At 47.6% G+C, this 27,330-nt stretch overlaps 2 protein-coding genes and 1 long non-coding RNA gene across 6 annotated transcripts in view; 1 reads left to right on the top strand and 2 right to left on the bottom strand.

Moving 5' to 3' along the window:
• LOC308471858 (1-phosphatidylinositol phosphodiesterase-like) overlaps nt 1-14,687 on the bottom strand; it is a 188,016-nt gene extending 173,329 nt beyond the window's left edge. The window contains 1 exon segment of the mRNA XM_080996158.1: nt 14,557-14,687. Within this exon segment, the coding sequence (XP_080852284.1) occupies nt 14,557-14,579 (23 nt within the window). The 5' untranslated portion in view covers nt 14,580-14,687.
• HTATIP2 (HIV-1 Tat interactive protein 2) lies at nt 13,828-27,202 on the top strand. 4 transcript variants are annotated; one of them, XM_080996142.1, is made up of 6 exons: nt 13,828-13,947; nt 17,108-17,367; nt 18,853-18,960; nt 20,577-20,714; nt 22,161-22,222; nt 25,088-27,202. In XM_080996142.1, exons 2-6 carry the CDS (start codon nt 17,173-17,175, stop codon nt 25,302-25,304), a joined length of 720 nt encoding a protein of 239 aa, XP_080852268.1. In that variant the 5' UTR covers nt 13,828-13,947; nt 17,108-17,172; the 3' UTR covers nt 25,305-27,202. The 4 variants fall into 4 exon arrangements, with proteins under 4 accessions (XP_080852268.1, XP_080852269.1, XP_080852271.1 ...); XM_080996143.1 differs by lacking the exon at nt 13,828-13,947 and adding an exon at nt 14,240-14,470; XM_080996144.1 differs by lacking the exons at nt 13,828-13,947; nt 25,088-27,202 and adding an exon at nt 22,442-22,796 and having other exon boundaries at nt 16,813-17,367.
• Nucleotides 18,725-25,134, bottom strand: LOC308471862. Its single transcript, XR_013983188.1, has 3 exons — nt 25,013-25,134; nt 23,421-24,956; nt 18,725-18,930 (listed from the first exon to the last, which is right to left on the bottom strand). It is a non-coding gene; the product is annotated as an uncharacterized lncRNA (long non-coding RNA).
• Nucleotides 27,203-27,330: the final 128 nt, after the last annotated feature.

Raw genomic sequence — 27,330 nt, forward strand, 5'->3', positions numbered from 1 at the left:
TCTAAATTCAGTCTTGAAAGGCATCAACTTATAGTCATCAAATTGCATCTGTAAGGCTGAGGCTCTCTTCCTCTCCACTTGTGCAACTTTAGGCTCCACAGCAACAACTTTCTCCCCCGCCTTCTCCTCAATTTGCCATGTCAAAATAGATCCCTGTATCGATTCCTGAATAATTTCTGTATTAATATTCACTTTTTGTCCCAAATTAGTCACTTTTTGTTCCAAGTTATCAATTTTTATAGTCCTCGCATCCGTCTTCTTACGGAGCTGTTCCAGTGAATCATTAATCTTACATAGTGCAACCACTAAGGTCCAAGGTCAATCCCAGATTCTCACAGTTTTATCTTGCAGGTGGAAATTTCCCCAGCTCAGCTCATGTAACAGTTTCAAAGGCTTCCTCTAGGGGGAAACAATTTCTATTTGTATCAATCCTTTTAAGCACAGTTCAAACAATAAAGTTAGTTTCAATTTTCAATTACTTTTACTCCTTTTTAAACGCAGAAGGAGACAATGGAAGCAATGTATTTCTCTTCTTTAACTTACTGTCAGCAGACGATCTATTCACAGTCAATGAGCATATCCAAAACTTCAGTCTTACTAGCATCCCGTTTCCAGGTTCAAAGCGGTGGTAATTTGACTTTCTTCACTCTCTCCTGCAGGCTTACACGATCTAAAATTTCCCCCCTCTTCTCCTGCTTCCAAGGGGGGTTTGATGATTTAGCCGATAGAAGTTTAATCCTTTATGAAAGGCTTTCCAAGACTTTAGCTTGCAGCCTCTTTGCTTCAGTCTATTTACAAAAGGGGAAGGCGGACTTCCTGTTTGAAACCTCCCCATTTCGGTGCCAAATTAAGACGTTTAAAAATCCAATTTTCCATTCTACTCACGGATAGTTGTTTTAAGATCAAATTGTCCACAGGAAAAAGTCAGCGCTCTCCGGCAACAGCAATGCGGCTTCACTCCGTGAAAGAAGCAGTCAATTCGAAGCACCACGCCACTCACCCCACGTCGCTCCAGATCCCCGAAACCGGGTTTCCCCACGAGTAGGGGAGGACACAGGAGCACATCACGGCGATTTTCAGCTCAGACAATTACATAGTCTAAGAGGTGCCAGTCGTTTGACCGAGGGTGCCTCCATTATGTTTTAAATTATTATTTTTTTGACAAGAGTGTGTTGGTTATAACAAGGTAATGTGCTGCACATACAGTCAAAAGTAAGATTCCTTTCTGGTTGCTGTTGCCAATTCCTTCTTTCCTAATAGTCCCAGGCCACAGATCTAAATCTTGCCCAACTCTCGCATTAAAATCACCCAGAAGAATAATTTTATCCTCTGATCAGATGGCATCCAGCTGAGAGTAAAAAAATTATTTAATGTCTTTATCGGACATTTGGTGCATAAGCACTTAGAATAATAGCCTGTTGGTTTTTGTGATTTTTATTCAAAGGGTTTAAAGCTGCTCATTAATGCCAGTAGGGACTTCTGACAAGAGCCTCACAAGATTGTTTTTGGTAGCAAAGTCTACTCCATGTATTCGATGTTCTTGTTCACGTAGACCTTTCCAGAAGAATGTGTAGCCTCCTTTTTCTTCCTTCAGTTGTCCCTCATGTTGGCTTTTTCGCAGATTAGTTTGCACTACAGAAGGCGTGCTGGGGAGACCACACATTCAAGAAACACAAAAGTAGGACTTCTGGTCTGATCGCAAGGTGGAAGCAGGCAGGTTTTCCCTCGGGAGAGGGAGGCCAGCTCCGAGGAGGCAAAGGGGGGTGCTACAAGGGCACCGTAGCCCCTCAAAACCTTGCTGAAAGGAGATTCAGGGGGTCAGGATCCCAGCGCTGCCGAAAGAGCAATTCCCCCCGCCGCCAGGTATCCTCTTTAAGGGGAGACGAGAGCGGCGGGGTAGAAGGGCTGGCAGCGGGACGCCATTGCCAGCCTCTAGGAGTGAAGCCCCGAGCCTGCTCACTGGAGTGACCGGCTTTCCAAATTAAAAGAAATCGAATTGGTAACGTTAAAAAGGACTAAATTACAGCTGATTTGGACCTAATTCGACCTAATTCGACACAGACAAGGGGTAAACAGGTCAACCTTGTCTGAACTCCGAAGAGCACGCAGAGACTATCCACAGAGCAAACGGAGCAGTGAGTAAAAAACAAACGGAGACTGTTTCGGCAACTGAATCTATCCCGTTTGGTGTTTTCTTTTTTTTGTGTTACTTTTTTTAAAAAATGGATTTTTATAAAGAATATTGGGAACTGAGGGAATAGAGGAAACAAACTGGTTTTTTTTTTGTTTGGTGAAGGATTAAAACATTGAGAAGGGACCTTTGGGATGAAGTTCATTTTTACTTTCAATTTTAAAAATAACTGCGTAATGAACTGTGAAGCTCCTTTTTAAATTGTACATTCCTTCCTCACCTTTGTATGACCATAGAACAAGAAGTTAAGAGTTGGGGTTTTTTTTTATTGTTTGGATGGTGGATTTTAAGTTATTGGGGAATTATTTCGAGGGTTTTATGGACTAAACTTTAACTTAATTAAAGAAATTAAGAGGGAGGAAGAAAAAATTAAAGCAGAGGTGTCAGAAGTTAATAAGACTCAAGAGGACATGTGGGACGCATTAGCGATGAATGAACTGAGACAGAGGGAAAATAATTTGAGATTTTGATTGGTGCCAGAGGCTCAGGGAGAAGAAATAAAGGAGAAACTGATTAAAGAAATTGCTACTTGGTTAGAGATGCAAGAAGAGGACGTCACAAAGACAATACAAAACGCTTTTAGAATTAAAGTAAGATCAAATAAAGCAAAGAAGTTCCCAGGAGATTGTTTGGTTATATTTAAAGATAGAGAAATGAGAAACTTAATTTTACAAAAGAATAGGGATAAAAGATTGAATATTGGCGGGAACTATATAATTATTTTTAAAGACCTCCCACTTCGTTTGCTGAAAAAACGCAACCAATACCAACAACTGGCACAAGCTTTGAGGAAAAACAAAATTGAATTCAGATGGGAGTTCCCAGAAGGACTATCTTTTGCATACAAAGGGAAAAGACACAGAATAACAAGACCAGACAAATTGGACAAATTTCTGAGAAGATATAAAGAACTGGGAAGAGAAGAAGCAGCATCAATTGAAGAAGGAGCTGAAGGAGGAGGCTCTCAAGACTCAGAAGAAGATAGAGGAGAGGAAGAAGAGGAAGAGGAGGAAGAGGAAAAATAAAATTAAGGACTATTATAAAAAATTAATTAGAAACTATCATGGTGTTGAAATTATGGACTTGGAATGTTAATGGGATGAATGAGAAAAACCCCGAAATAAAATTCAACAATATTTGAAAAAACAAAATTTGGACATTATTTGTTTACAGGAGACACATGTGATGAGGAAACACAGAAAAATCTTAATAAACAAAGAATTAGGAAATGAATTTATTTCATCAGATAAAACTAAAAAGAGAGGTGTGGTTCTATATGTTAAAAATAAAATAAAGGCGCAACAGATTTTTAAAGCTGAAGAAGGTAGAATTGTGGCAGTACAAGTCAAATGGCAAGGTGGGAAAAAAATCATCGGAGTGTATGCACCCAATGAAAACAAAATGGACTTCTTTAAGGATTTAGAAGAAAAATTATTTGAATATTTAGATCAAAAGATTATAATAATGGGTGATCTGAATGCAGTTGTGTCAATGGAGATGGACAGACTAAGAGCAACAGGTAAATCAAAAGAGGGAAAACTGCCAAAAACTTTCTTTTCAGTGGTGGAGAACTGCAATCTAATTGATATCTGGAGACTGAAACACCCATTAGAAAAACAATTCACTTACCAGTCAGAGGCAAATCAATCAATGTCAAGAATAGATCAAATATGGATAACTAATGAGCTTACAATAAGAATTCTAAAGATCGAAATTCAACCTAGGACACTTTCGGACCATAACCCAATAAAATATATGTCAGGGAACGGACATCAGAGCTAGAGGCGGAGGGAAGGCTCTCAAATGATGCTGGAGAAGGGCCCAGCAGGGAGAGAGGCAGCTCAGCAGATGGGGAAGCAATTCAGCGCAACACCAGGAATAAAGAGGGGCAGATGGGGGAATCGGCGAGAGGGCTCGCAGACTCTTCACCGGACACCAGCGGGGAGAGCACGGGTCCTCCGCTACCCACGCCCTCCCTGCGCAGAAGACTTCCGCGCAGAGAGAGTAGGAGGAGACTAGGTGTCAAACAACTTTTATGTTGGAAAAGGTTTAAGAAACGCCCACTGACGGATTCTGCTAGCGACTGAGGCAGCCACGAAGTGAAGGGCTGTCCAGCCTGAAAGGTTTAACAAGGCAACAAAGCCAGGAGAGGCGGCAACTTACGCACGAGCAACCCATACTCATTACAGCAATCCGTCAGTCCCTGACGTCGCTCGTGCACAGCGACAGGCAGGCAGCATCATGAGCAAAACCGGAGAAGCTGGCGCCATGGAGGGAGCAGCTGGAGTGCAAAATCTGGTGGAGAGGAACCGAGATTTGGAGCAGTATGTGGCTCTGCTGACGGCGCGGCTGGACGAAAGGCAGTCTCAGGATGCTCAGGTCAGACCCACCCCCGTAGCAAGGAAGGTACCGGGACTGGTACACAAGTTTGGAGGGAAACCCCAGGACTACAGTGCGTTCCGAACGGAAATAGAGTACGCGTTGGAACTGCAACAGAATGATTTTGCAGACGATGGGGAGAGGGTTGCCTATATTGTCGGACATCTGCAGGATGGGGCCAGAGAATGGATCAGGCCCCTAATGGCAACGCAGAATGCCGCCTTGAAAGACCTGAGGAAATTCTTCCAGGCGATGGATGCGATGTATTCCAGTGATATACAGCAAAGTGTGACTCGGCGGGAACTGATGGGCTGCAAACAGGGGAACCAGTCAGTTAGAGACTACTGGTCACGCTTTGCCATGTTAGTCCACCGGCTCGGGTGGGATTTGGACTCTGAACCCATTCAAATGCTGTTCAAGGAGGGGTTGTCCCCAACGGTGAAGGACGAGCTTTCCCGCGCACCCCACCCGCAGTCGATGGATCAGCTGACCAAGGCTGTGCTTGCGACTGGTGTAAGGCAGGAAGCGCGGGCCCAGGAGAAGCGGGAAGGGAGAGAGCAACGTTACCATGACTACTGCATTCCTGAAATACCAAGGCAGCCTTCCCCGCCGGCGGAGCCAATGGAAATAGATGGGGGGCGCGCGCGGGAGATTTCAAACTCCAGTGAAGGTCGCAAGAGGGAGGGAAAGGATGGGAAAACCACCAAGAAGTGTTTTCTCTGGCAGCGACCAGGACATTTTGCCAGGGTCTGCCCGCAAAGAAAGGCCTGGCAAGGGATGGTGGGAGCTGCAGGGGGTGAGGAGGAGATGGTAAAGGAGCAGGGAAACGCCAAAGCTTGGCTGCCACTCAGCGGGCACAGCAGCCAGGCCAGCAACCAATAGAAGTGCCCCAACCAGACCCCCCCCCCAGAGTGGCTATAGCCATAGAAGTGGTGGTAGAACTCCCAAATGGGCACCCAGTCAAGGTGAAAGGGCTGTTGGATTCAGGCAGTTCCTGCAATTTCTTCAGCAAGGACTTTGCACTAGAGCACCAGCTCCACCTGCTGCCCCTGGATTTCCCCTTGCAAGTAACCACCATTGATGGCAGGGAGCTTCTGGGAGGGGAAGTGACACACCAGACCCCACCAATGAGAATGAGGGTTTCCAGGCACACAGAGACCATCGCCTTTCACGTAGCCTCACTGGCAGGGCCCCCAATAATATTAGGGATGAGCTGGCTAGCACAACATGATCCAGTGGTGGCATGGCATCAGAGAACGGTCACCTTTGGGTCCGCTTACTGCTTGGAACACTGTCTAGGGGGGGAAACCCCAAGAATGACCGTGGCCAGGGTGGCTGGGATAGCTGTGGAGCCGAAAGGGGAGGTGCCACCACAATATGCTGACCTGCAGGAGGTCTTCAGCGAGAAGGAGGCAGATAGACTACCCCCACATAGGCCCTTTGACTGCCAAATCAACTTGCTCCCTGGGGCGCAGCTACTGGTGGGTAAACTGTATGCCATGTCGGACAGGGAGATGAAGGAGCTGCGGGAATTTATTGACAAGAACCTGAAAAGAGGCTTCATAAGAGAATCAAAAGCGGTAGGGGGCAGTCCAGTGTTCTTTGAGGACAAAAAGGACACTAATCAACCCAGGCTCGTTGTGGACTATAGGGGGGTCAATTTGGTATCGGAACCAGTGACCTTCCCAATGCCCAGGATTGACGACATTTTAACACAGGTGAGGCAGGGGAAATTTTTTACCAAGCTTGATCTCAGGGGGGCATACAACTTGATTAGGATGAGGGAGGGGGACGAATGGAAGACCACAATGTTCACGCCCCTGGGGGCCTTTGAGTACCTAGTTATGCCTTTTGGATTACAGTCGGGCTCCGCCTGTTTTCAAACTTTCATGCACCACGTGTTGGGGTCCCTGCTGTACAAGAACTGCGTAGCCTTCTTGGACGACGTCTTAATCTATTCGGACAATGAGGAGCAACATGTCAGAGATGTCAGGGAAGTGCTAAAACGACTGCAGAAGCACCAGTTGTGGGTCAAGCTGGAAAAATGTCAGTTTCACGCCAGAGAAGTCGAGTTTCTGGGGTACAAGTTGTCAGACAAAGGCTTAGCGATGGACCAAAGCAAGGTGCAGGCAGTGCTGGAGTGGAAGACGCCCAAAACCCGGAAGGACGTGCAGAGGTTCCTAGGGTTCAGCAACTTCTACAGGAAGTTCATCAAGAACTTCGCCCACTTGACAGCACCCATTACAGATTGTCTCAGTAGCAAAAGGAAGTTTGTCTGGACAGAGGAGGCCCAGCAATCCTTTGAAAAACTGAAAAAGGCGTTCGCATCGGAAGAGCAGCTCCTGCACGTGGATCTGGAGAAACCCATGAGGCTAGAGACCGACGCGTCCGACAGAGCCATTGGGGCGGTTCTTTTGCAACCAGGGAGGAGCAAGCAGGAATGGAGACCGTGTGCCTTTTTCTCGAGAAAGCTGAATAAGTCGGAGCAAAATTATACTGTGTATGACCGCGAACTGCTTGCGATCTATGTGGCGTTTCGTCGATGGCGACATCTACTAATAGGGGCGCAGCACAAGATCCAGGTTTGTACAGATCACAAGAACTTGGAATACTGGAGGACCGCACGAGTGCTCAACCAGAGACAGATTCGATGGGCACAGGAGTTCTCCAAGTTTTCCTTCGAAATCCGATACGTGTCAGGAGAGGAAAACGTGAGAGCAGATGCTCTCTCCCGGAAACCGGAGTACTTGGAAGGAGAGGGGCCGCCCGAGATACGACACGTGATCCCCGAGGACCGATGGGTGTGTGGGGGAACCTTGGTGGGGCAATGAGAACTGGCTGGACTTACTAGAAACGACGTGTTCGCACAAACTAAAATCCGGGAACTCCGAGACGGTAGAGAAACCCAAGGAGGGTTTGAGGAGAAGGAAGGGGTGCTGTACTATAAGGGGGCGCTGTATGTACCGGGGGAGGTCCTACGGGGGAAGGTACTCAAACAACTCCACGACAACCCCACAGCTGGGCACTTTGGACAGCACAAAACCATGATGCTCATCACCAGGCAGTTCTGGTGGCCCAGGGTGAGGGAGGATGTACGGGAATATGTACGGAGGTGCGACCGCTGCCAAAGGGCAAAGGGGGAGCGGGCTGCCCCCGCAGGATTACTGGAACCCTTACCCACGCCGGGGAAACCGTGGGAGGTGGTGTCCATTGATTTTATGACTGATTTGCCCAAATCCCGGGGGAAGACAGCGGTCATGGTAGTGGTCGATCTACTAACAAAAATGTGCCATTTTATAGCTTGCTCACATGCGGTCACGGCAGAGGAAACAGCCAGGTTGTTTGTAGATCACATCTTCAGGTTACATGGGGCTCCTTCGAGGGTTATCTCCGACCACGGGAAACAATTTACTTCCCGTTTCTGGAGGAAGCTCATGAGCTTGCTGCAGGTCGAAGTGGGCTTCTCAACGGCGAGACACCCGGAAACCAACGGGCAAGCAGAAAGAGCGAACAGCAATACCTACGCTGCTACGTCAACGAGAGGCAGAACGACTGGGTAGAGAAACTAGCGCTGGCTGAATTTGCGTACAATAATGCTGAACATGTGTCAACGGGAATGAGCCCGTTCCTGGCCAATTATGGGTGTCACCCCAGGGCCTTCCCGGGGAGTGGGGAGGAAGGTTGGAGCGTACCGGCGGCAGAGCAGTTTGTGGAAGAAATGGAAGCCCTGCACCAGCAACTTAAGATGAACTTGGAGCAGGCCAAGGAAATTTACAAGCGGCAGGCAGACAAGCGCCGTAGGGAAGGGGAGACCATACGGGTGGGAGATCGTGTGTGGTTGTCAACCCAAGGGTTACCTTTTAAGGGGGGGTGCAAGAAGTTGCAGCCCAGGCGGCTGGGACCGTTTGAGGTAACACAGCAGGTTAACCCCGTGGCATTCAAACTCAAATTGCCTGACAGCATGAAGATACACCCGGTGTTCCATAGGTCCCTACTCTCACCGTACAGGGAAGGATGGGGGTTCCCGGGGCGAGAGGGGGAAGTCACCACACACCCGCAGGTAGAAGAGAGGGAGCACCGCAATTTGGCCACGGAAATACTTGATTCAAGGTGGCGAGGGCGCCAGGTGGAGTACTTGGTGGCTTGGGAGGGAGAACCCGGGTCGGAAAACACAGGGGTTCCCGCGGAGGTAATCACTGATGGGTATCTGGTGGCGGAATTTCACCGCCTGTTCCCGGACAAACCCAAACCACTAGCGAGATTCTGGGAGGAGCAATTTGGAACCACAGACGATGAAGAGGATTTTGTGGGTTTTTCTGCCTCCGAAGGGGAGGGAGAAGAGGCTTCGGAGAAAGAAGAATCAGACTGGGAGGCCCACCCCAAGGGAAGGGATCAGAACGGGTGGGAAGCGGGTTTTGAGTCCTCAGAGGATGACGACAGCTCCTTCTGGGGGTTCCCCCGCATCGTCGGCCGAAGAAAGGGACGAAGTTGGGTCACCAGGTTGGGCCGGGGGTGGAGGGGGTCCTGGGGGGGAGGTGGATGTCAGGGAACAATATATTTTGAAAGGATTTGAAGAAAAATCTTTCCGGTGGAGAATAAATGAAAATCTTTTTGATGATCAAGAAAGCCGACTTCATAAAACTTAGGGAAGTGCTGGGTGAGATCCCAAGGACAGTAATACTAAAAGGAAAAGGAGTTCATGATGGCTGGGAGTTTGTTAAGAGAGAGATAGTAAAAGCACAACTTCAGGCAATACCAATGAGACGGAAGCATGGAAGGTGCCTAAAGAAGCCAGGGTGGCTATCTAAAGAACTTTTAACTGAGTTAAGATTAAAAAAGGATGTGTACAAAAAATGGAAAAGGGGGGAAACCACCAAAGAGGAATTCAAACAAATAGCCAGCACGTGTAGACACAAAGTCAGAAAAGCTAAAGCACAGAATGAACTCAGGCTTGCTAGAGAGGTTAAAAGCAACAAAAAAGGCTTTTATGGGTATGTTCGTAGCAAAAGGAAGAACAAAGAAACAGTGGGGTCACTCAGAGGAGAAGATGGTGAAATGCAAACAGGGGACACAGAAAGGGCTGAACTCCTCACTGCCTTCTTTGCCTCAGTCTTCTCCGATAAAGAAAACAATGCCCAACCTGAAGAATTTGAAGCAAATGATTCAGCAAAGGAAACACAGCCCAGAATAACTAAGGAGATAGTACAAGAATACTTGGCTAGTTTAGATATATTCAAGTCTCCAGGGCCAGATGAACTGCATCCAAGAGTATTAAAAGAACTGGCAGATGTGATCTCAGAACCACTGGCAGTCATCTTTGAGAATTCCTGGAGAACAGGCGAAGTCCTGGCAGACTGGAGGAGGGCAAATGTTGTCCCTATTTTCAAAAAGGGGAAAAGAGAGGACCCAAATAATTACCGCCCAGTCAGTCTGACATCAATACCAGGGAAGATTCTGGAGCAGATCATTAAGCAAACAGTCGGTGAGCACCTAGAAAGGAATGCTGTGATCACCAATAGTCAGCATGGATTTCTGAAAAATAAGTCATGTCAGACTAACCTGATCTCGTTTTTTGACAGAATTACAAGCCTGGTAGATGAAGGGAACACAGTGGGTGTAGCCTACCTTGATTTCAGCAAGGCATTTGACAAGGTGCCCCATGATATTCTTGTAAAGAAGCTGGTAAAATGCAGTCTTGACTATGCTACCACTCAGTGGATTTGTAACTGGCTGACTGACCGAACCCAAAGGGTGCTCATCAATGGTTCCTCTTCATCCTGGAGAAGAGTGACTAGTGGGGTGCCACAGGGTTCTGTCTTGGGACCGGTCTTATTCAACATCTTTAACAACGACTTGGATGATGGACTCAAGGGCATCCTGATCAAATTTGCAGATGACACCAAACTGGGAGGGGTGGCTAACACCCCAGAGGACAGGATCACACTTCAAAACAACGTTGACAGATTAGAGAACTGGGCCAAAAGAAACAAGATGAATTTTAACAGGGAGAAATGTAAAGTATTGCACTTGGGCAAAAAAATGAGAGGCACAAATACAAGATGGGGGACACCTGGCTTGAGAGCAGTACATGTGAAAAGGATCTAGGAGTCTTGGTTGACCACAAACTTGACATGAGCCAACAGTGTGACGCGGCAGCTAAAAAAGCCAATGCAATTCTGGGCTGCATCAATAGGAGTATAGCATCTAGATCAAGGGAAGTAATAGTGCCACTGTATTCTGCTCTGGTCAGACCTCACCTGGAGTACTGTGTCCAGTTCTGGGCACCACAGTTCAAGAAGGACACTGACAAACTGGAACGTGTCCAGAGGAGGGCAACCAAAATGGTCAAAGGCCTGGAAACGATGCCTTATGAGGAACGGCTAAGGGAGCTGGGCATGTTTAGCCTGGAGAAGAGGAGGTTAAGGGGTGATATGATAGCCATGTTCAAATATATAAAAGGATGTCACATAGAGGAGGGAGAAAGGTTGTTTTCTGCTGCTCCAGAGAAGCGGACACGGAGCAATGGATCCAAACTACAAGAAAGAAGATTCCACCTAAACATTGGGAAGAGCTTCCTGACAGTAAGAGCTGTTCGACAGTGGAATTTGCTGCCAAGGAGTGTGGTGGAGTCTCCTTCTTTGGAGGTCTTTAAGCAGAGGCTTGACAACCATATGTCAGGAGTGCTCTGATGGTGTTTCCTGCTTGGCAGGGGGTTGGACTCGATGGCCCTTGTGGTCTCTTCCAACTCTATGATTCTATGCTCTTTATATACCATACCCAACAGCTTAATTACCACAACTTAACAGCACCTGCTATACTGCTTCACCTGCAAAACTAGGTCACATTATTTGCTCTCGCCCTTAAAGACATACACATCTTGTGAAACAATAATGAACCTTCAAATTTAAAGAGACCATTCAACACCTCACCTGCTCTTCGAGTTTCTTGAAGCACTGCAATATCAATGTTAAAACACTGCAGCTCTCCTGCAATGATGGCAGTTCTGCATTTGGGATGCTCATTATCTGTGTTATCCAACAAAGTCTGTATATTCCATGTTCCAAAGTTCAGTTGTCCTTTACGACCGCTAGGTGCACCCCACTGGGTGCAGTAATCCAGTCAGGGGGAAAGGGGAGGCAGACTATGCTTAGGGCACCTTTTCTAGCTCCTCCCTCTTTTTCAGGTGAGCAGAGTGGATCCTAAGTAGGGCTGCTCAGTCACGGATACAGCTGCTGAGCTGCTCAACTGCCTCATTCCTTGAGTCAGAGAGACTGAATCTGTATCCACTGCCCAGGTGCCAGTTCATGACTAGGGGCTTCCAGATTTCACAATCCTGCACCATTACCATCTGCTGATTGCCATGGGACTTTTTGGGGTTTGGGTTTGGGATGGGTTTTTGGAAGACGCCTGTAAATTTGTTTTACTTTTGGGGGTTTGGGTTTGGGATGGGTTTTTTGGGGTACTCAAGGGTACGCAGTACAGGCACTTTTTTTCCTAGAATAAAAGCACTGCACGGAACAAAGAAGTGGCTGTCACAAGTCTATCCAAATCAGTTGTCTTGCACAAAGATGAGGAAACCCGTGGCCCAGGAGATGTTACTAGACCCCACTAGCCCCAACCAGCTGAGAACCCTGATTGGGGTGGGGGGGTGGCAAATCTTAATTCTTTCCCCAATTTCTCTCTTTCAACTATTTTTCTAAAGCAGCACTTGCAAACACTTTGTTTACATTACATTCTCTGAGAAAGGAAATATGAAATGCTATATACCAACATATTGCACCATGAATGTGCCAAACTTGTGGCTGCTGTTCAGGTTTGAAATTCTTGTCTCCTAGCAAAATCCAAGCCCGCCCACTTCCCAATCTGGCATTTGTCTGCCAGGGTGCTGTTCACAGCCCAAGTCTCCAAGTTCTACTATGGTCAGTGGGACATGGCCCTGCTTATTATAGGACAACAACCTATGAACTGCCCGACCCCATGGGCATAGCCAGGATTTTTGTTAGGGGGGAGCTTTTTTTAGGAAATCAAAGTTGCTGAGCTTTTCTTGGGAAATCATGGGTATAAATTATGGTTACCAGATGTCCCCGTTTCCCAGGGACAGTCCCCGGACAAAATCCGTCCCCAGAATGTCCCCGGATTTCATTTAATGTCCCCAGATATATATTTTAAGTGTTGTAGATTTATTAGTTGGGAATGAATGTTGCGTGATTGGTTCAACGGCACAAGACACATCATATGGGGACTTCTGGCGAGGCAAAATGGTGGGCACCATGGCAGCGAGCAGCTCCTGAAGCCAGCCAGAGCCAACTGCACTACCAGGCTGGCTCCAAGCTGCTGAGGTTGCCACTGCCAAGGCGGAACCAGGGACACCTGGAATGCCAACTGGGGGAACCGGAGAGCCAAATCAAGCCAGGAGTGAGAGCGCCTGGCCACCCAGCCAACTGCCCAGCGGCGCTCCAGGGCCAGTAAAAACCCTGGAGCCAACACAGGGAGAAGGAGGAGAGAAGAAGGAGAAGGAAGAGAAAAAGAGGAAGGAGAACACAGAGGGGAGCCCTGACCTTGCTGCTCTGCCACCGCGGAAGAGAGGTAGGCGAGCACCGGGAGAGCAAGGACATGTGGCTGAGCCCAGGCCCAGCCTGAGGCTATTCCACAGCCGATAGCGCTCCAAGAGATCAGGCCCAGAGGAAGGCTGCGCGACAGAGGAGACCACAGAAGAGAAGATATTACTTCTTAATTTTCTTTAAAAATGATTTTTTCAAACAAACTTTTTTTCTCTTTTTTTTTTTTAAGTGTCCCGAATTCTTTGAAAAAAATCTGGTAACCTTAGTATAAATACCCCGCAAAAAGGATATGGGGGGGGCAGGCTTCTGCTGGGGGGGCAGAGAACCTCAGATAATTGAGTACTTTCAATGCTCTTCAACAATATTTGTGGATGGGGGGAACTGCCCTGCTGCCCCCCCTTTGGACTCGCCCTGCCCTACCCCCCCCAAAAAAAAGTTCCTTGAGAGGGGGCAAAGGCTTGCGATCATTTTGTTAAGATTTCATTCTCCGATGCAAATGCGTTTCCGGGACCAAACGATAAAGGAAGAATAAACCCCAAATAAAAGCGAACATGCATCAGCCCAAAGATGTCGCAAGATTAACACGACGGGGCGGTTGAAGCAGGGGGGAAATGCGCAGCTCATCCTGAATCTTCGTCGCGAAACATTTTCCTGGCTTTGCGGGGGTGGACTAGATGGCCCCGGGGCGTCCCTCGCCGCTCTCCAATCCCGCTCGGGAGGCGGAGAGCGCGAGGCGCGCACGTGCGCATGCGTCCTCGAGCGCTTCGTCCCGGCGGAGAAAGGGAAGAGCGGCGGCGGTTTGTCTGCTCTCGGCCGGTGAGTGGCGGGCGGTTGGGCGGGCGGCGCGGGAGGTGGCGTGGGGCGCGGGGAGGAAGCGCGCCGCTCGGCTCGCCGCTCTCCGGCTGCGCAGCCCCGGGAAGGGGTTTGGGGAACGAAGCTGCCCCCGGAGAGGAGCCAGAGGGGGCGCCCCTGGGGGGGGTCTGCGGGCAGGAGCCGGGGCTGCCCAGGGGCCCCGATCCCCGGCGCCCTTTGCCCCCAAGGGCGATCCATGCGCGGCCGCACCTGGCGACGCGGGGGCGGAGCTGGGGAGGCGGAAGAGGGCGGGGGCTGGGCGGACTGGGGCAATGGAGTGCGCCTCTGAGGGTGAAGCCAAAGCGCTGTGTTAGCAGCGCCCGTGTCCCCGTCAGTGTGGGCGGAGGGCCTGGGCTTGTCGGGAGAACAAGACGCCTCTCAGCCGAACTGATGTGCCAAGGGAAGCAGAGCCATGTGTTTGGCACCCGCAGGAGTTGCTGGCAGGAGGCACCATCTCATCGTCTTGGGGACGCCCCTCAGGATTTTTGTAGGATTTACTCCTAAACCTTTTCTTCCTCCAAAGATAACCCTCATGGCAGCAGAGGTTTAGGACCAGAGTTTTCCTTCTCTTACCTTCCTAGGCTGAGGAGCCCCATAGACCCCCCACTTCCCTCGACTGCACATGTAGGGGCTTGAGGGTTGGACCCACTCTTGATATCTTCCGCCCAGAGCCTGTCTTCACATGCAGGGGAACTCCGTAACTCATCAAGGGTCTGAGACCCATTGGCTACCTTCACCTGGTTTAGCTGTTCCTGGGGTGGGGCCACTGTCGCATGCTGACAGCTTCTAGAATCTAGAAGCTGAGGGGTTGGACTAGATGACTCTTGGGGATCCCTTCCAACTCTGCAGTTCTATGAACCAGCACTGGTATCTGGTTTGAAATCATGTCTGTTCTTAAACCAGGATCTAAGTCGCTTAGAAGTAGGTGGGGCTTGCAATGATGTCATTGTTTGCTTGCATGTTTGCTTGCTTGTTTGTTGCATCTATATTGCAGCTTTTTCCTCCAAGGAGCTCCAGGTGGTGTACATGGTAAGGTAGCAAAGGGGTGGGAAGTGCAGGTGAGGGGGGACTCCCACTCTCATCAGCCCCAGTGGGCAGGAATGGCAGTGGGAGTTCAGCCTTCATCTGGAGGAGCAAAGTTTCCTCGATGCTGGGATAGGATGACAGGATTGCCTGCCCAAGATGCAAAAGTCATGCAGTATATTGATAGAGGCTTTCAAAAGAATGCTCTTTTTAAAAAAGAAAAGAAAGAAAATGAAATACCTTGCAATTGACTGTCCCATTTTCTTGACAGGCTTAAAAAAATGGTGGTTCTCTTGCCTAACAGTGCAATCAATCTTCCCCTTTTTTACTCATCCCTGTTGACTTCAGTGGGAATGAATATGGGAAGATTCAAGACAGACAATTCACCTATGGAATTAGCTGCCACAAAATTTCACACTAGCTACCAACTTGGGTGGCTCTGAAATGGAATTAGGCAAAGTCAGGGAGATTAGAGCCTGTCAGTGAATAGGAGACACGATGGCTTTGTTCTCCTGCCACTGTCAAAGGAAGTGAACCTCTGACTGCCAGTTGCTGAGATGACAATTGGGGAGATAAAGGCTGTTGCATTAAGGTCCTCCTACGGCCACCTGAGAGCAGGATGCCTGACTAGATGAGCCTCTCACCTCATCCAGCAGGCTCTTAAATTCTTAGAATGGTAGAGATGGAAGGGATCCCAAGGGTCATCTAGTCCAACCCCTCCTGCAGAAATCTCAACTAAAGCATCCTTGGCAGATGGCCATCCAAGTGCTGCTCAAAAACCTCCAAGGAAGGAAAGTCCCTTGCACTGTCTAACAGCTTTTGCCGTCAGAAAGTTCTTCCTGATGTTCAGTCAGAATCTCCTTTCTTGTAACTTAAAGCCTTTGGTTTGAGTCCTGCCCTCCAGACCAGGAGAAAACAAGCTGGCTCCTTGTGACAGCTCTTTAGATATTTGAAGATGGCTATCACCGTGACGTTTCATGAGCTCATGGCGCCTGGGGAGGCACATGTGAGCTGGAGGGATGTGTGCAAGGCAGGGGGGGAGGGCGAAGGAGCCCACCATGGCACCCCAGCCCTTGCCGTCAACCCTGCCAGAGTGACCCCGCCCCAGATCCAAGCAGGGTTGTGCTGCGCCTCCTACCTGCCGCACAGCGGGGAACACAGCCAGCTGACATTGCACTTGTGGGTGTGAACCAGGCGCTCCCACACAGGTGCCCCCCATGTGGCCCAGTGCTCGTCCCCGCAAACGTTGGTTCCTCTGACCGGGCTGCGCTGCACCAGGGGCACCTGTGGGGGGCATCTGATTCATGCACCCTCAAAAATCCCTGCCCAGGGCTACTGCGCCTCTGGGCTCTCCTATCTCCTCTCAGTCTCCTCTTTTCCAGGCTAAACATTACCAACTCCTTCAACCATTCGTCATAAGGCTTGGTTTCCAGACCCTTGGCCATGTTGGTTGCCCTCCTCTGCACACATTCCAGTTTGTCAATATCCTTCTTAAATTGTGGTACACAGGACTCCTGGTGTGACCAAGGCAGAATAGAGCAGTGCTATGACTTCCCTTGAAGTAAACGTAAAGGGACCACTGACCATTAGGTCCAGTTGTGGCCGACTCTGGGGTTGTGGTGCTCATCTCGATTTATTGGCCGAGGGAGCCGGCGTACAGCTTCTGGGTCATGTGGCCAGCATGACTAAGCCGCTTCTGGCGAACCACAGCAGCGCACAGAAACGCCGTTTACCTTCCCGCCGGAGCGGTACCTATTTATCTACTTGCACTTTGATGTGCTTTCGAACTGCTAGGTTGGCAGGAGCAGGGACCGAGCAACGGGAGCTCACCCCGTCGCAGGGATTCGAACCGCCGACCTTCTGATCAGCAAGTCCTAGGCTCTGTGGTTTAACCCACAGCGCCACCTGTGTCCCTTGAAGTATGTTCATCTTTAATCCTCACAACAACCCTGTGAATTAGGTTCGGCTAAGAGACTGTGAGTTACCCAAGATCACCCAGTGAGTTTCATGACTGAACAGGGATTTCAACCCCGGCCTCTCAGGTCTGAGCTCAACCCTCTAACCACTATACCATACTGACCCTCTTATGACTTATCCCCAGGTAAGTGTATAGTTTACATAGGATTGTGGTCCCCTCTCCGCCACCTCTGTTGACCTGCCAACAGCATGACTGTCCCCAGCACAGAAGAAATGAAGAGCTTCTGGAAGAGTTTCCAGGAGAAGAACCAAACCTGTTTCATCTTGGGTGCTTCTGGTGAAACTGGGAAGGAACTCCTAGCTGAGCTCTTGAGGCGACAGCTTTTCTCCAAGATTACCCTCATTGGCCGCCGGAAGTTGGAAGGATCACTTTACAGCAATGTGGTAATGAAAGCAAATGTTCCTTAAGTCATTGTTGATTTTTAAACATAGATCCAGATTCTCTTTCCCTCACCCCCGTTTTGTCCTCCCACCAACGCTGTGAGGTAGAGTAAGCTATGGTAAGGTAAGGGTAAAGGACCCCTGGACGGTTGTCCAGTCAAAGGCGACTATGGGGTGTGGCGCTCATCTTGCTTCAGGCCAAGGAAGCTGGTGTTTGTCCACAGGCAGCTTTCTGGGTCATGTGGCCAGCAGGACTAAACTGCTTCTGGTGCAACCGGTCACCTTGACAAGTGCCAGAGCGCACAGTTTTGTTTACTAAGCTAAGAGATAGGTAAGCCCCTGAGCTTCCTGGGGATTCAAACCTGGGTCTCCTCCAACCCTAGTCTGACTTTTCCACCACTAGACCACACCAGGGTTCCTCCAGGCATCCTATTTAGGGCTCATTCATGTTGGATTTGTGCTCATGATGCTCTTGGGCTAGTCATGCGCCATCCTACTTTGGTGGATGGAGCTCTCGCCAGAGATCTTCCCTTTCCTCTCCCAGTGTCTCATCCTGGGAGATCTTCACTTCCCTGCCTCTCACCTAGGGTCTGCTACTTCCATTTGGGTGCAGTCCTTCACCCCCAGAAGGGACGACCCCAAAAGGATGGCTACCTGTGTTGAATCCTCCTTGTGGTGGGCAGCCCACTGCCTGCAACATGCCTGGCTTCTCTCCCCATCTGGAAACACAACCTCAGGGTGCACTGAGTCAATTTTTCCTGTTTCTGAGCAGTGCCGGCCAATTAACACTGTTTCATACAACAAGATGCTCATTTGTGTTTCTTTAATAACTCTGCTGTCACGCCAAGATGTTGCTGCTGGATTTCTCTGTCAGAAACCACAGAGACATCTCTTAAGACGGTGGGCTTGGCTGATAAAAGTTGCTCTCCGAATAGAGCCAACAGTATTCAGAATGTTACACAAAACGCACAGGGGGAATCAATTAATATTATAGGTAAAACTTATAACCAAAAGAACAACAAAGAAGACACTCTTATGGGATGCTTCAGGAAGCATTGGGGGCAATACAGAATGTGGTATGGGGCTGCAGACAAGCTGCCCAGCTCTGCCCTGCAAGAATCCCCCACACTGGCTGGCAGGAGGTCTGGAGCAGAGAGGTGTGGGTTGGCCAAACAATCCTTGGAGAAATTGTAGATTTCTGCTCTCTAGGAAAGAATGGCAGAGCCAGCAGATGAGAGATGGGGTTACAACACCGCTTAACGTATGTATTCCCCCCCCCCATACACACATAAGTAGTCTGTGCTTGGCTTCCACATGTGTGGAGGTGTGGACGCTTCTAGGGAGTGTGATGACAGCTACACCAGGAGATAGAAGTGAGTTTACTTATTTGTTTGAAGCTTCATTCCTCCACGTGGGTCATTTTTTAAATTTGAAGATTTGCATGTTGTTTTCTCCTTCTTTTGGCTCCTCTCGTGCTCTGCATCCCAGTCACAAGAAGTTGTTGACTTTGAGAAACTGGATGAATCGGCGGCTGCCTTCCAAGGCCATGATGTTGGGTTTTGCTGCCTGGGGACAACAAAGGCCAAAGCCGGAGTGGTGAGCAACCAATGCCAGCAGGAGGGCGGGGCAGTATTTTGGGGGTGGGAGGAACTGAGGAAGATAGCAAGGCCCACACAGCCATGGGGAGCCTCAGGTCAGGAGCCATTCAAGCACCTGTATTGGTTCCGTAACCATCTCCCCATGCCACACACCCTCCACAGCTGCCGCTTCCCTCAGCCACATCTCCTGGTGATGCTTCTTGCTTGCCTGCATGGAGGATGGAGAGTGGCCTGTGAAGAAACTAGCCTAGTATGCAAATGTAAAATTCACATCTCTTGTTCCGCACATTTTTGCCACTGGCATGTGATCCCTGGAAGGTTTCTCAAAGGAAAAGTGGCTACCTGTCTCCGGAGTAAAAGGAAATGGGAGCTGCATGAAGCAGCCACCCAAGCACTTTGGTGTGGCCTAATGTTTTTTTTTTAAAAAATAATATTTATTACTTTTATAGATTACAAAAAGAAAAAAAAATCAAGAAAGAAAAAACAGAAAAAAACAAAGGAGAAAAGCAAAAAGAAAAAAACAATACAATACAATATATAGACAATACAAAACACAACCTAAACTCAAAACTAAACACATTAAACTAAACTAAACAAACCCCACTCCCTAACCTTAACCCTAAATGAAACAAAACAAAAACAATTTAAAAACATACATCATCTCTTTTCCATACTCTTATCTTTCATTCCCTTGTTTCCTCGACCTCCTCTCACCTCCCTTTTTGTATTCCACTTCTATTAATTGTTTCAGCAAATCCTTTCCATCTTTCTCCATTTTCTGTAATATTGTAAATAACGTATTTTTAACCTTATTTTCCATTAAAACTAAAATACTTATATATGCTTAACTCCTTATAACATTTCTGCTAAGCCCATAAAAAATCATTCCACCATTTTTCTATCACTCATTAGTTTTACCATAAGTCTATATATAAACTTTAAATTTTCCAATCTTCTTCCACCATCTCCTCTCCCAGGTTTCGGATTCTGCCAGTCCTTTCCGTCAACTCCATAAAGTCCATCAACCTGGTAATCTTATGTCCGAGGCTCTTAACTCTTTTCCAAGTCCCTTCTGCAGGTCTTCTTCATTTTCTTTAATGCTAAAGAGCAAATCTCGGGGAAACTCCAACCTGTCAATCCTTTTCTTCCTTCTGAACGGATCAGCTAAATTTCCATTGTTAAAGCTACAGTCCATAAAGTATTTCAGGGCATATTTCAAGATTCCTCCAAGTCCAAAGGGGTGTGGCCTAATGTTTGCTTTCTTTTCCTTTGTGAGGGAGCTGTGAGGGTGAAATGGGAGCGTTGGGACCTTGGCAGAGGATGCAATAGGAGTTGTTCATTTATTACATATGCACAACATTTCTTCCAAGTTGCATGAGGTTATCTAATTCTTTGTTCACAACAACCCTGTGAGGTACACTGGACTGAGAGAAAGACTAGCTTGCCCACCTTGAACACAGGTCTTTTCAGTCCAAGTGTTGCCCTGCACTAGCTGTCACCTGCTAGTTCAACCTACTGAGTGGAAATTATTGGTATTTAAATATGGCTTGAGTCACCCTTACCCTTTGGAATAGAGAGGATTTCCAAATAAATGTTACTTTCTCTGGCCTGCAGGATGGATTTGTGCGGGTCGACCGTGACTACGTTGAGCACTCTGCGAGACTCGCCAAAGCTGGCGGCTGTCACCACTTCGTCCTGCAGTCGAGCAAAGGGGCCAATAGCTCGAGCCGCTTCTTCTACCTCCGGGTTAAGGTGTGTCTTGTTGGAGAGAGCCTAGTCCTGGGGTGCAAACCCTCTGGCCCTCCAGATGTTGCCAGACTCCAGTACTCATCAGCTGCGAGTTGCAGCCCAGCAACATTGGGTGAGCCACAGGTTCCCCAGGTCTTGAATTGTCTTTCAAAACAAAGTAATCAATCTATGGGAGGAGACACCAGTTTTCTGAGCTGTTCTGAATTCTGTCCTTAAATGCCAAGTTCTAGGTTTTAATTTTATGTACAGATGGCTGTGGCTCTAGGCTCTACTCTTCATTCTACTGCTATTCTGGATATTAGCAGAAGCTATTATTATTATTATTATTATTATTAATTATTGCCTTTCCTCCAAGGTGGTTTACAGGGTTTTCTCTCCCTCCCCCAGACCATTAAACTTTCACAAAAGCCCTCTGGGGTTTGTTAGCTGAGAGAGATTAGTAACTGGTCCATGATCATCACGTAGCTTTCATAGCTGAGGAATAATTTGAACCTGGGTCTCCCCAGTCTTGGCCTGACACTATCAGCACTACACACACGAGCGTGCACACACACAAAAAAAACCCAGAAGCAACTCAGTGTTTGTGGTTCAAAATGAAGAGGTCAAGGTCAGTATCCCTGCCATAATATGGTGTGCTGTAGATGCGAAGCCAACGTAAGCCCTAATAAAGGGATGTGGTGGGGCAAGAGGGGGGGGGCTTGGGTTGGATCCTCAGCCCATGCAGCTCAGTTTCATGACCTGGTAATCCAGTGTAAGTTACACTGATGAAAAGGGAAGTGTTACTCAAACCCTGTTTTAAAGGCTCGCTTTTCTTCTGCCAGGCTTAGGCCAGCTCCGACAGGAGAAGCTGCATTCCTGAACAGAGTTTGGATCTGGTGTACTTTACGGTGTTTTGCTTCTTGTGTATAGGATTGCTTCATCAGCTGCCCGTGCCCTGGTAATTTTGAAGCTGGATTACTGCAGTGCACTTTTCATGGGGCTGCCTTTGAAGACAGTATGGAATACTGCAGCTAGGTTGTGAACAGGAATCAGGCAAAAAGATCATATCTTGCCTGCATAGAAACAACTCTACTGGCTCCCAGTGTTTTCAGGTTCAATTCAAAATATTGGTTTTAATCCCTAAGTTCTAATACATTTTAGGTCCCAGATAAAAATCCAAACAAGTTGTTTTCCCAGTCTCTTAAAAAGTGAAATATTTTAAAACTTGGAGCAACTTGATTTTACACTCTTTAAATTGGGTGTTGATGTTTCAGATGGTTTTTAATTTGCTGAGTTAGTTTCATTGTATAATAACAGTAATATTTTAAATTGTACCTCTTGTATCTTATTACTGTGTTAACTACCCTAGAAAAATGAATCTATGTTAAAAGTGCAGGATAAAACTTTTGTATGTAAATAAATGAACATGTGTGTGAGAGATCTGATATTTCATTTCCTCTTCTCCTACAGGGTGAAGCAGAGGACAGGGTCCAAGCAGTTGGCTTTGACCATTGCTCCATTTTTAGACCAGCGTAAGTAATGCAAAGTGTGTGTTTGTTTGTGTGTCTGTGTGTAGATTGGGGATGTGTGGGTGAGATAGAAGGAAAAGCAGTCAACTATTGACGGCCGTTGTGGGGATGATGAGTGGTTGATGGGCACATCACAGTAGCGCTTGGGGGCGGGTTACACTTCTGTGCATTGACTGACCCACCCCTGCAGATCTATGTATTTAAACCTTCTCCTCCCAACAGGCACGAACTAGTCAACTCCCATCTTGTTGTCTACTCGGGAGCAGGTCCCAAAGCACAGTGTGTGGATGTGAGGAGGCTTCAGTCCAACGTAACCTGTGGATAAGACACGAGCAGCCCTGCACCCAGTGAAACAAAAAATACCTTAATTTCTGCTCTATAGGACGCACTTTTCCCTCCTAAAAAGCAAGGGGAAATGTGTGTGCGTCCTATGGAGCGAATGCAGGGGGGAGGCAGGCGGGAAATGTCCTCAAGAGCCGCACACAAGCTCTGTGCGGCTCTTGCAGGCTTTTCCCCAGGAGGGAGAAGGGACTGACTGGCTGCACCAGTCCCTTCTCCCACCTCGTAGAAAAGCCCACAGGAGCCACGCACCCTTTAAAGAGCGCGCGGCTTCTGCAGGCTTTTGCGGGAGGTGGGGGAATTCCCCACCCTCGTAGAAAAGCCCGCAGGAGCCGCACACCCTTTAAAGAGCGCGCCACTCTTGCTGGCTTTTCCCCGAGGAGAGACAAGGGACTGACTGGCCGCATCAGTCCCTTCTCCCTCCTCATAGAAAAGCCCGCAGGAGCCGTGTACTCCTTAAAGGGTGCGTGGCTCCTGTGGGCTTTTGCGGGAGATGGGGGAATTCCCCCACCTCCCGCAAAAGCAGGGAGAAGGTCTGGGAGAAGCGCACAGGCATAACTAACGAAACAACTTTCCAAAGTTTGTAGTAGAAGAGGACTGTTCCAGTTTGGTCTCAGGGGGTATATAATGCCAGTTCAGTTGCCCTGGATTGGTTACCCTTTAACCACCGTTTGGTATAGGTATTATTAAAGAAGTTGGTAAAATAGTGGTTATGGCTCCATCCTTCCAAGGGCAGTTTGGCTTGATGTAATCCATCCTACTTATCTTTCCATCTCAAAGGAAACCCAGGGTCACAGGTATGAGGTTATGGCATAATCCGCTCAACCTGTGAAGCCAGTTGGAATCCAAGATACTGACTTACCAGAGGCCTCCCCAGTGGGTTTTATGACTGAACAGATATTTGAATCTTGATCGCCTCAGTTCCAAGTTCAGCCCTCCCACATAACACTGGCTCTTATTTGCAACAGGTCGCTTGGCATCATTTTACTCCCAACAGTGGCTAAGTGCGCATTATGACAACATTCTGTTGGGCGTTCCAGCTCTTCTTGAGGGAGTTGTCACTAACCAGATCCAGGCTCTCTTGGATGAGACCAATTTCCACCTGTGTTTAGGCCTGGTTTAGACTGAAACTGCCTTGGTCATCCTGTTTGATTATCTTTGTCAGGACAGAGGCAGGAGAATGTGACTCGGTTGGTTCTCTTTCATCTCTCAGTCTTCTGGAGCAGCTGAATTGGCAGTAGGTGGTGGCACTTGACGGTGGTTCTGGTCCTGTCTGTATGGCCATCTCCAGAGGGTTGTGCTCAGGAGATGTGAGGTGCCACATCTTCCATGCTGTTTAAAATCTGCATGAAACCACTGGAAGGGAATGTGGAGTATATTGCCATTAATTTGCAGGTGATTTGCAACTCTATTTCTGCAGGTGTAGAAGTGGATGTTCTAGACCAGGATGAGACGCAGTAAACTGAAGTTTAATTCAGATAAGATGGAATCACTGTTAATGGAGGTTCCTTGGACTGAATAGGTGGGGTTCAACCTGTTATGGATGGGGTTACACTCCCCCTATAGAAGCAGATGCACAACGTGGAGTTACTTCTGGATCCACTCCTATCACTGGAGGCAAAGTGACCTTGGTGGCATAGAGTTCCTTCCATGAGTTCCAGCTGGTGGCCCAGCTGTGACTTCATCTGGAGAAAGAGAGCCTAGCTTCCGTTGTCTACCTCCTGGTTAGATTATGCCAGTGCATTGACTTACCTGCGGGGCTGCCCCTTTCCCTTCATTAACCTGCCTAGACCCTGCATTCATTATCTGGGGTGTGGAGGGTGGCAACACAAGATCAGGCCTTCTCAGTGATGGCTCCCTGACTCTGGAATTCTCTCCCCAGAGAGATGCACCTAGTGCCTTCACTGTTAACCTTTAGGCACCAGGTGAAGACATTCCTATTCACTCAGGCATTTCTCTCTTAATTAGAGTTATTATTTCAGTTAGGTGGGATGTGCCTTTTCATGTTGTTGCAGAATGAACACTTTTAGTTGATAATGTTTTATCTTCTGAAGTATTTGAAGTTTAATCTTATATTGCTTTTTTTAAATAAAAGCAAGTCACTTGGAGACAATTTCTTTGTAGTAAGTGACAGATAAATATAAGTAAATAATAACCCCCAAACCAGTAGCTCCCACCTCTGTATAAACTGGGTTGCTGTTTCAGCAGGAGTGAACAGCCCCCTACGCTGGAACCACTGTAGCTTCCATGTTGGGGCCTGAGGCAGATACTTAATATGCCCTGTTTGAAAAATTACTGTATTCACTGTCCTGAATCCAATACACTTGGTCTTTTATATGATTCACTGATTTTGCTGTCTCCAGAAATGCCCGTGATATTTGCAGCTTCCCCCTCCCTGCTTGCTTGTACTCTAAAAGGTATCCAGTGTGTTATCTGTTGCCTTCCAGAAGTCACCATTCTGAGCAGCCGTGATACCTGGTGACATCAGACAACTGAAAGGAAGTGGTTTTCTCCTTCTGTCTCCTACAGAGTGCTGCTGTGTGATCGCCAGGAGTCTCGGCCAGCAGAGTGGATGGCACAGAAATTCCTAGGAGTGGTAGCCCTTGTCTGCCCCACAGCCCTTTCTGTCCCAACAGTGACTGTGGCGCAGGCAATGCTGAATCATGTGGTGATGCCAGGAAAGGAGGGCCAGAAGGTTTATGTGCTGGAAAATGCAGATATACATGCCCTTGGGCAGGCAAAATAAGGGGCGAGGGTATTGTTTCCTAGATGACTTAGTGGCAGAGGGTGTCCTCATTCCCCAAACCCAGTCTTTCCTGTTCTTCCTTTCCGCCAGAAGGTGCCCCTCAAGCAGTAGGGCCTTGCCTGTTAACTTGAAACCTTTCCTCTGTGTCTCCATGGTAATGGGACAAACCGCCACACCTCCCATGGCAGCCATTTTGAGTAGCACTGCTGGTTACCAGAAGGACAAATATTTGATTTTCACTGCTGTGCAGTGCTCACTAAAGATTGTAAAGCACATCTATGGAGGGAGGGTGCTGCTTATGGGGTCACTCTCCTCTGTGCCTTGATCTATGGGAGATCTGTTCTTGGTACAAGTCTTCTTTTCCTGTCATGCATTAAAATAAGATCCCCTCAAGTGCTTGTTTCCTTACTGCTTTGAAGGTACTGATCAGATCCCTTCTGGGCTAACTGCCTCTTCAGGAATGTGGCTGAAAACCAGCCATAACTGGTTTGCTCCTGTCAGTATCTATAAAATGTGTGATTGGGATACCCATGTCTGAAAACAGTGGGTCTGTCACCATCATTTGGACCAAAGATTATACCCTTCTAGGCGTTTCTGTGACACAGGAAATATTTGCAACCCTGGCAGGACTGAGCTGTCAAGCTTTCAGACATGTAACAATCTGAGCTGGCGCTGGGAACCTGGCAATCTCTTCCTAGTCCTATACCAAAGAAGATTGTGATTTCTTTTTATGTTGAATTTCTGCTTATGGCTCAAGGGAAAAATTGAATGTTACTCAACTCTCATGGGTGAAAATGAATAAGGGATGCTTTTTCTACACAGGTTGAAAAGAGGAATGTAATAATGAACAGGACTTATCCACCACCCCGGAATTTTCTGCTGTGCTTCAAAGCTGTGTTACAGCAGTCACTTACAAGTTCCCAAGAGGGCACAATACATGTTCACATGATCTCCATTTGCACGAGGTACACCAGCCTTCACCAAACTTGTGTCTCCTGTGCATGTTTTGGACTACAGTCCCCATCAGCCCCAGGCAGTATGGCCAGTTCTCAGGGATGATGAAGAGAAAGTCCCAAGACACCTGGAGGGGACCAGGTTTGGAAATGTTGGCACACACCTTTTTAGAGAAAGCCTTGTGAAGTGGCCTACAGATTGTGGAGGAGGGGCCTGTACAGGAATCTGCCTGGTATATTAGCTGTAGCTGAGCTCTGGTGCTTCAAGTAAAAGTCTAACTATCTTCGGCTGAATGCTAGTAAGTGAAGCTTTCTGATATTTTCGTGGGTTTATTTGTTTTGCAGTAAGACTTCACCTTGTACAGTGAAATGTTCTCTCCCTCTCCTCCCCTCATGCATCCCTAAATCTGTTCTGAGGGTTCCCTGAACCTTCCAGAGCAGATCTAGGGAGCAGTAATTCGTATTGTGTTAGCACAAATCTTTTCATCATGAGATCTACCCAGTGACAAAACAGTTATGAATATGAGCTTGAAAGAAAAGTGCTGAATATTAGACTGTATGCTCAAGTTATCTGCATTGGATCTGACTGGTAGATCCCATTCAGATAAACTGAACATACAGTCCAATATTCTGATCCAGCACTTTTCTTTCAAGCTCATATTCATAACTGTCTTGTCACTGGGTAGATCTCAAGCAAAAATAGGTATTTCAGTGGATAATGCAAATGTTGAGAAGCAAAGTGAGCTAGCAAAGAAATGTCAAAACAATATTCAGCAAACAAGGCTTGGGAAAACCTGTGGACTTGACTTCCAATTGCATTTTATTTGATTCATGAATCAAAAAGTATGCTATTTTTTATGAAACAATTATGGTGTTGGTGATATTTCTAAAGCTGTAAATGTGTTTAATTCTTATTTATATATTCATTAAAATCATTTAAAAGGTTTTAAAGTTTTGTAGTGTAATGATTACATTTTAAAATGTTAGTTATAGCTTGGAATACCACTCCAAAATAATGTGTGTTCTTTAGATTTTGTTTCCATTTTTCCTCCTTATTGCGTCCCAGCCAGCTC

This window comes from Podarcis pityusensis, assembly GCF_964106645.2.
Source record: "Podarcis pityusensis genome assembly, chromosome: 2".
In the NCBI taxonomy this organism is placed as follows: Eukaryota; Metazoa; Chordata; class Lepidosauria; order Squamata; family Lacertidae; genus Podarcis; species Podarcis pityusensis.

Bases quoted from the DNA above. Each gene is read 5' to 3' on its own strand.
- HTATIP2 (XM_080996142.1), top strand. From the start codon at position 17,173: ATGACTGTCCCCAGCACAGAAGAAATGAAGAGCTTCTGGAAGAGTTTC. The intron at 17,368-18,852 runs GTAATGAAAGCA...TCTGCATCCCAG, and splicing joins GATCACTTTACAGCAATGTG to TCACAAGAAGTTGTTGACTT. The intron at 18,961-20,576 runs GTGAGCAACCAA...TCTGGCCTGCAG, and splicing joins CAAAGGCCAAAGCCGGAGTG to GATGGATTTGTGCGGGTCGA.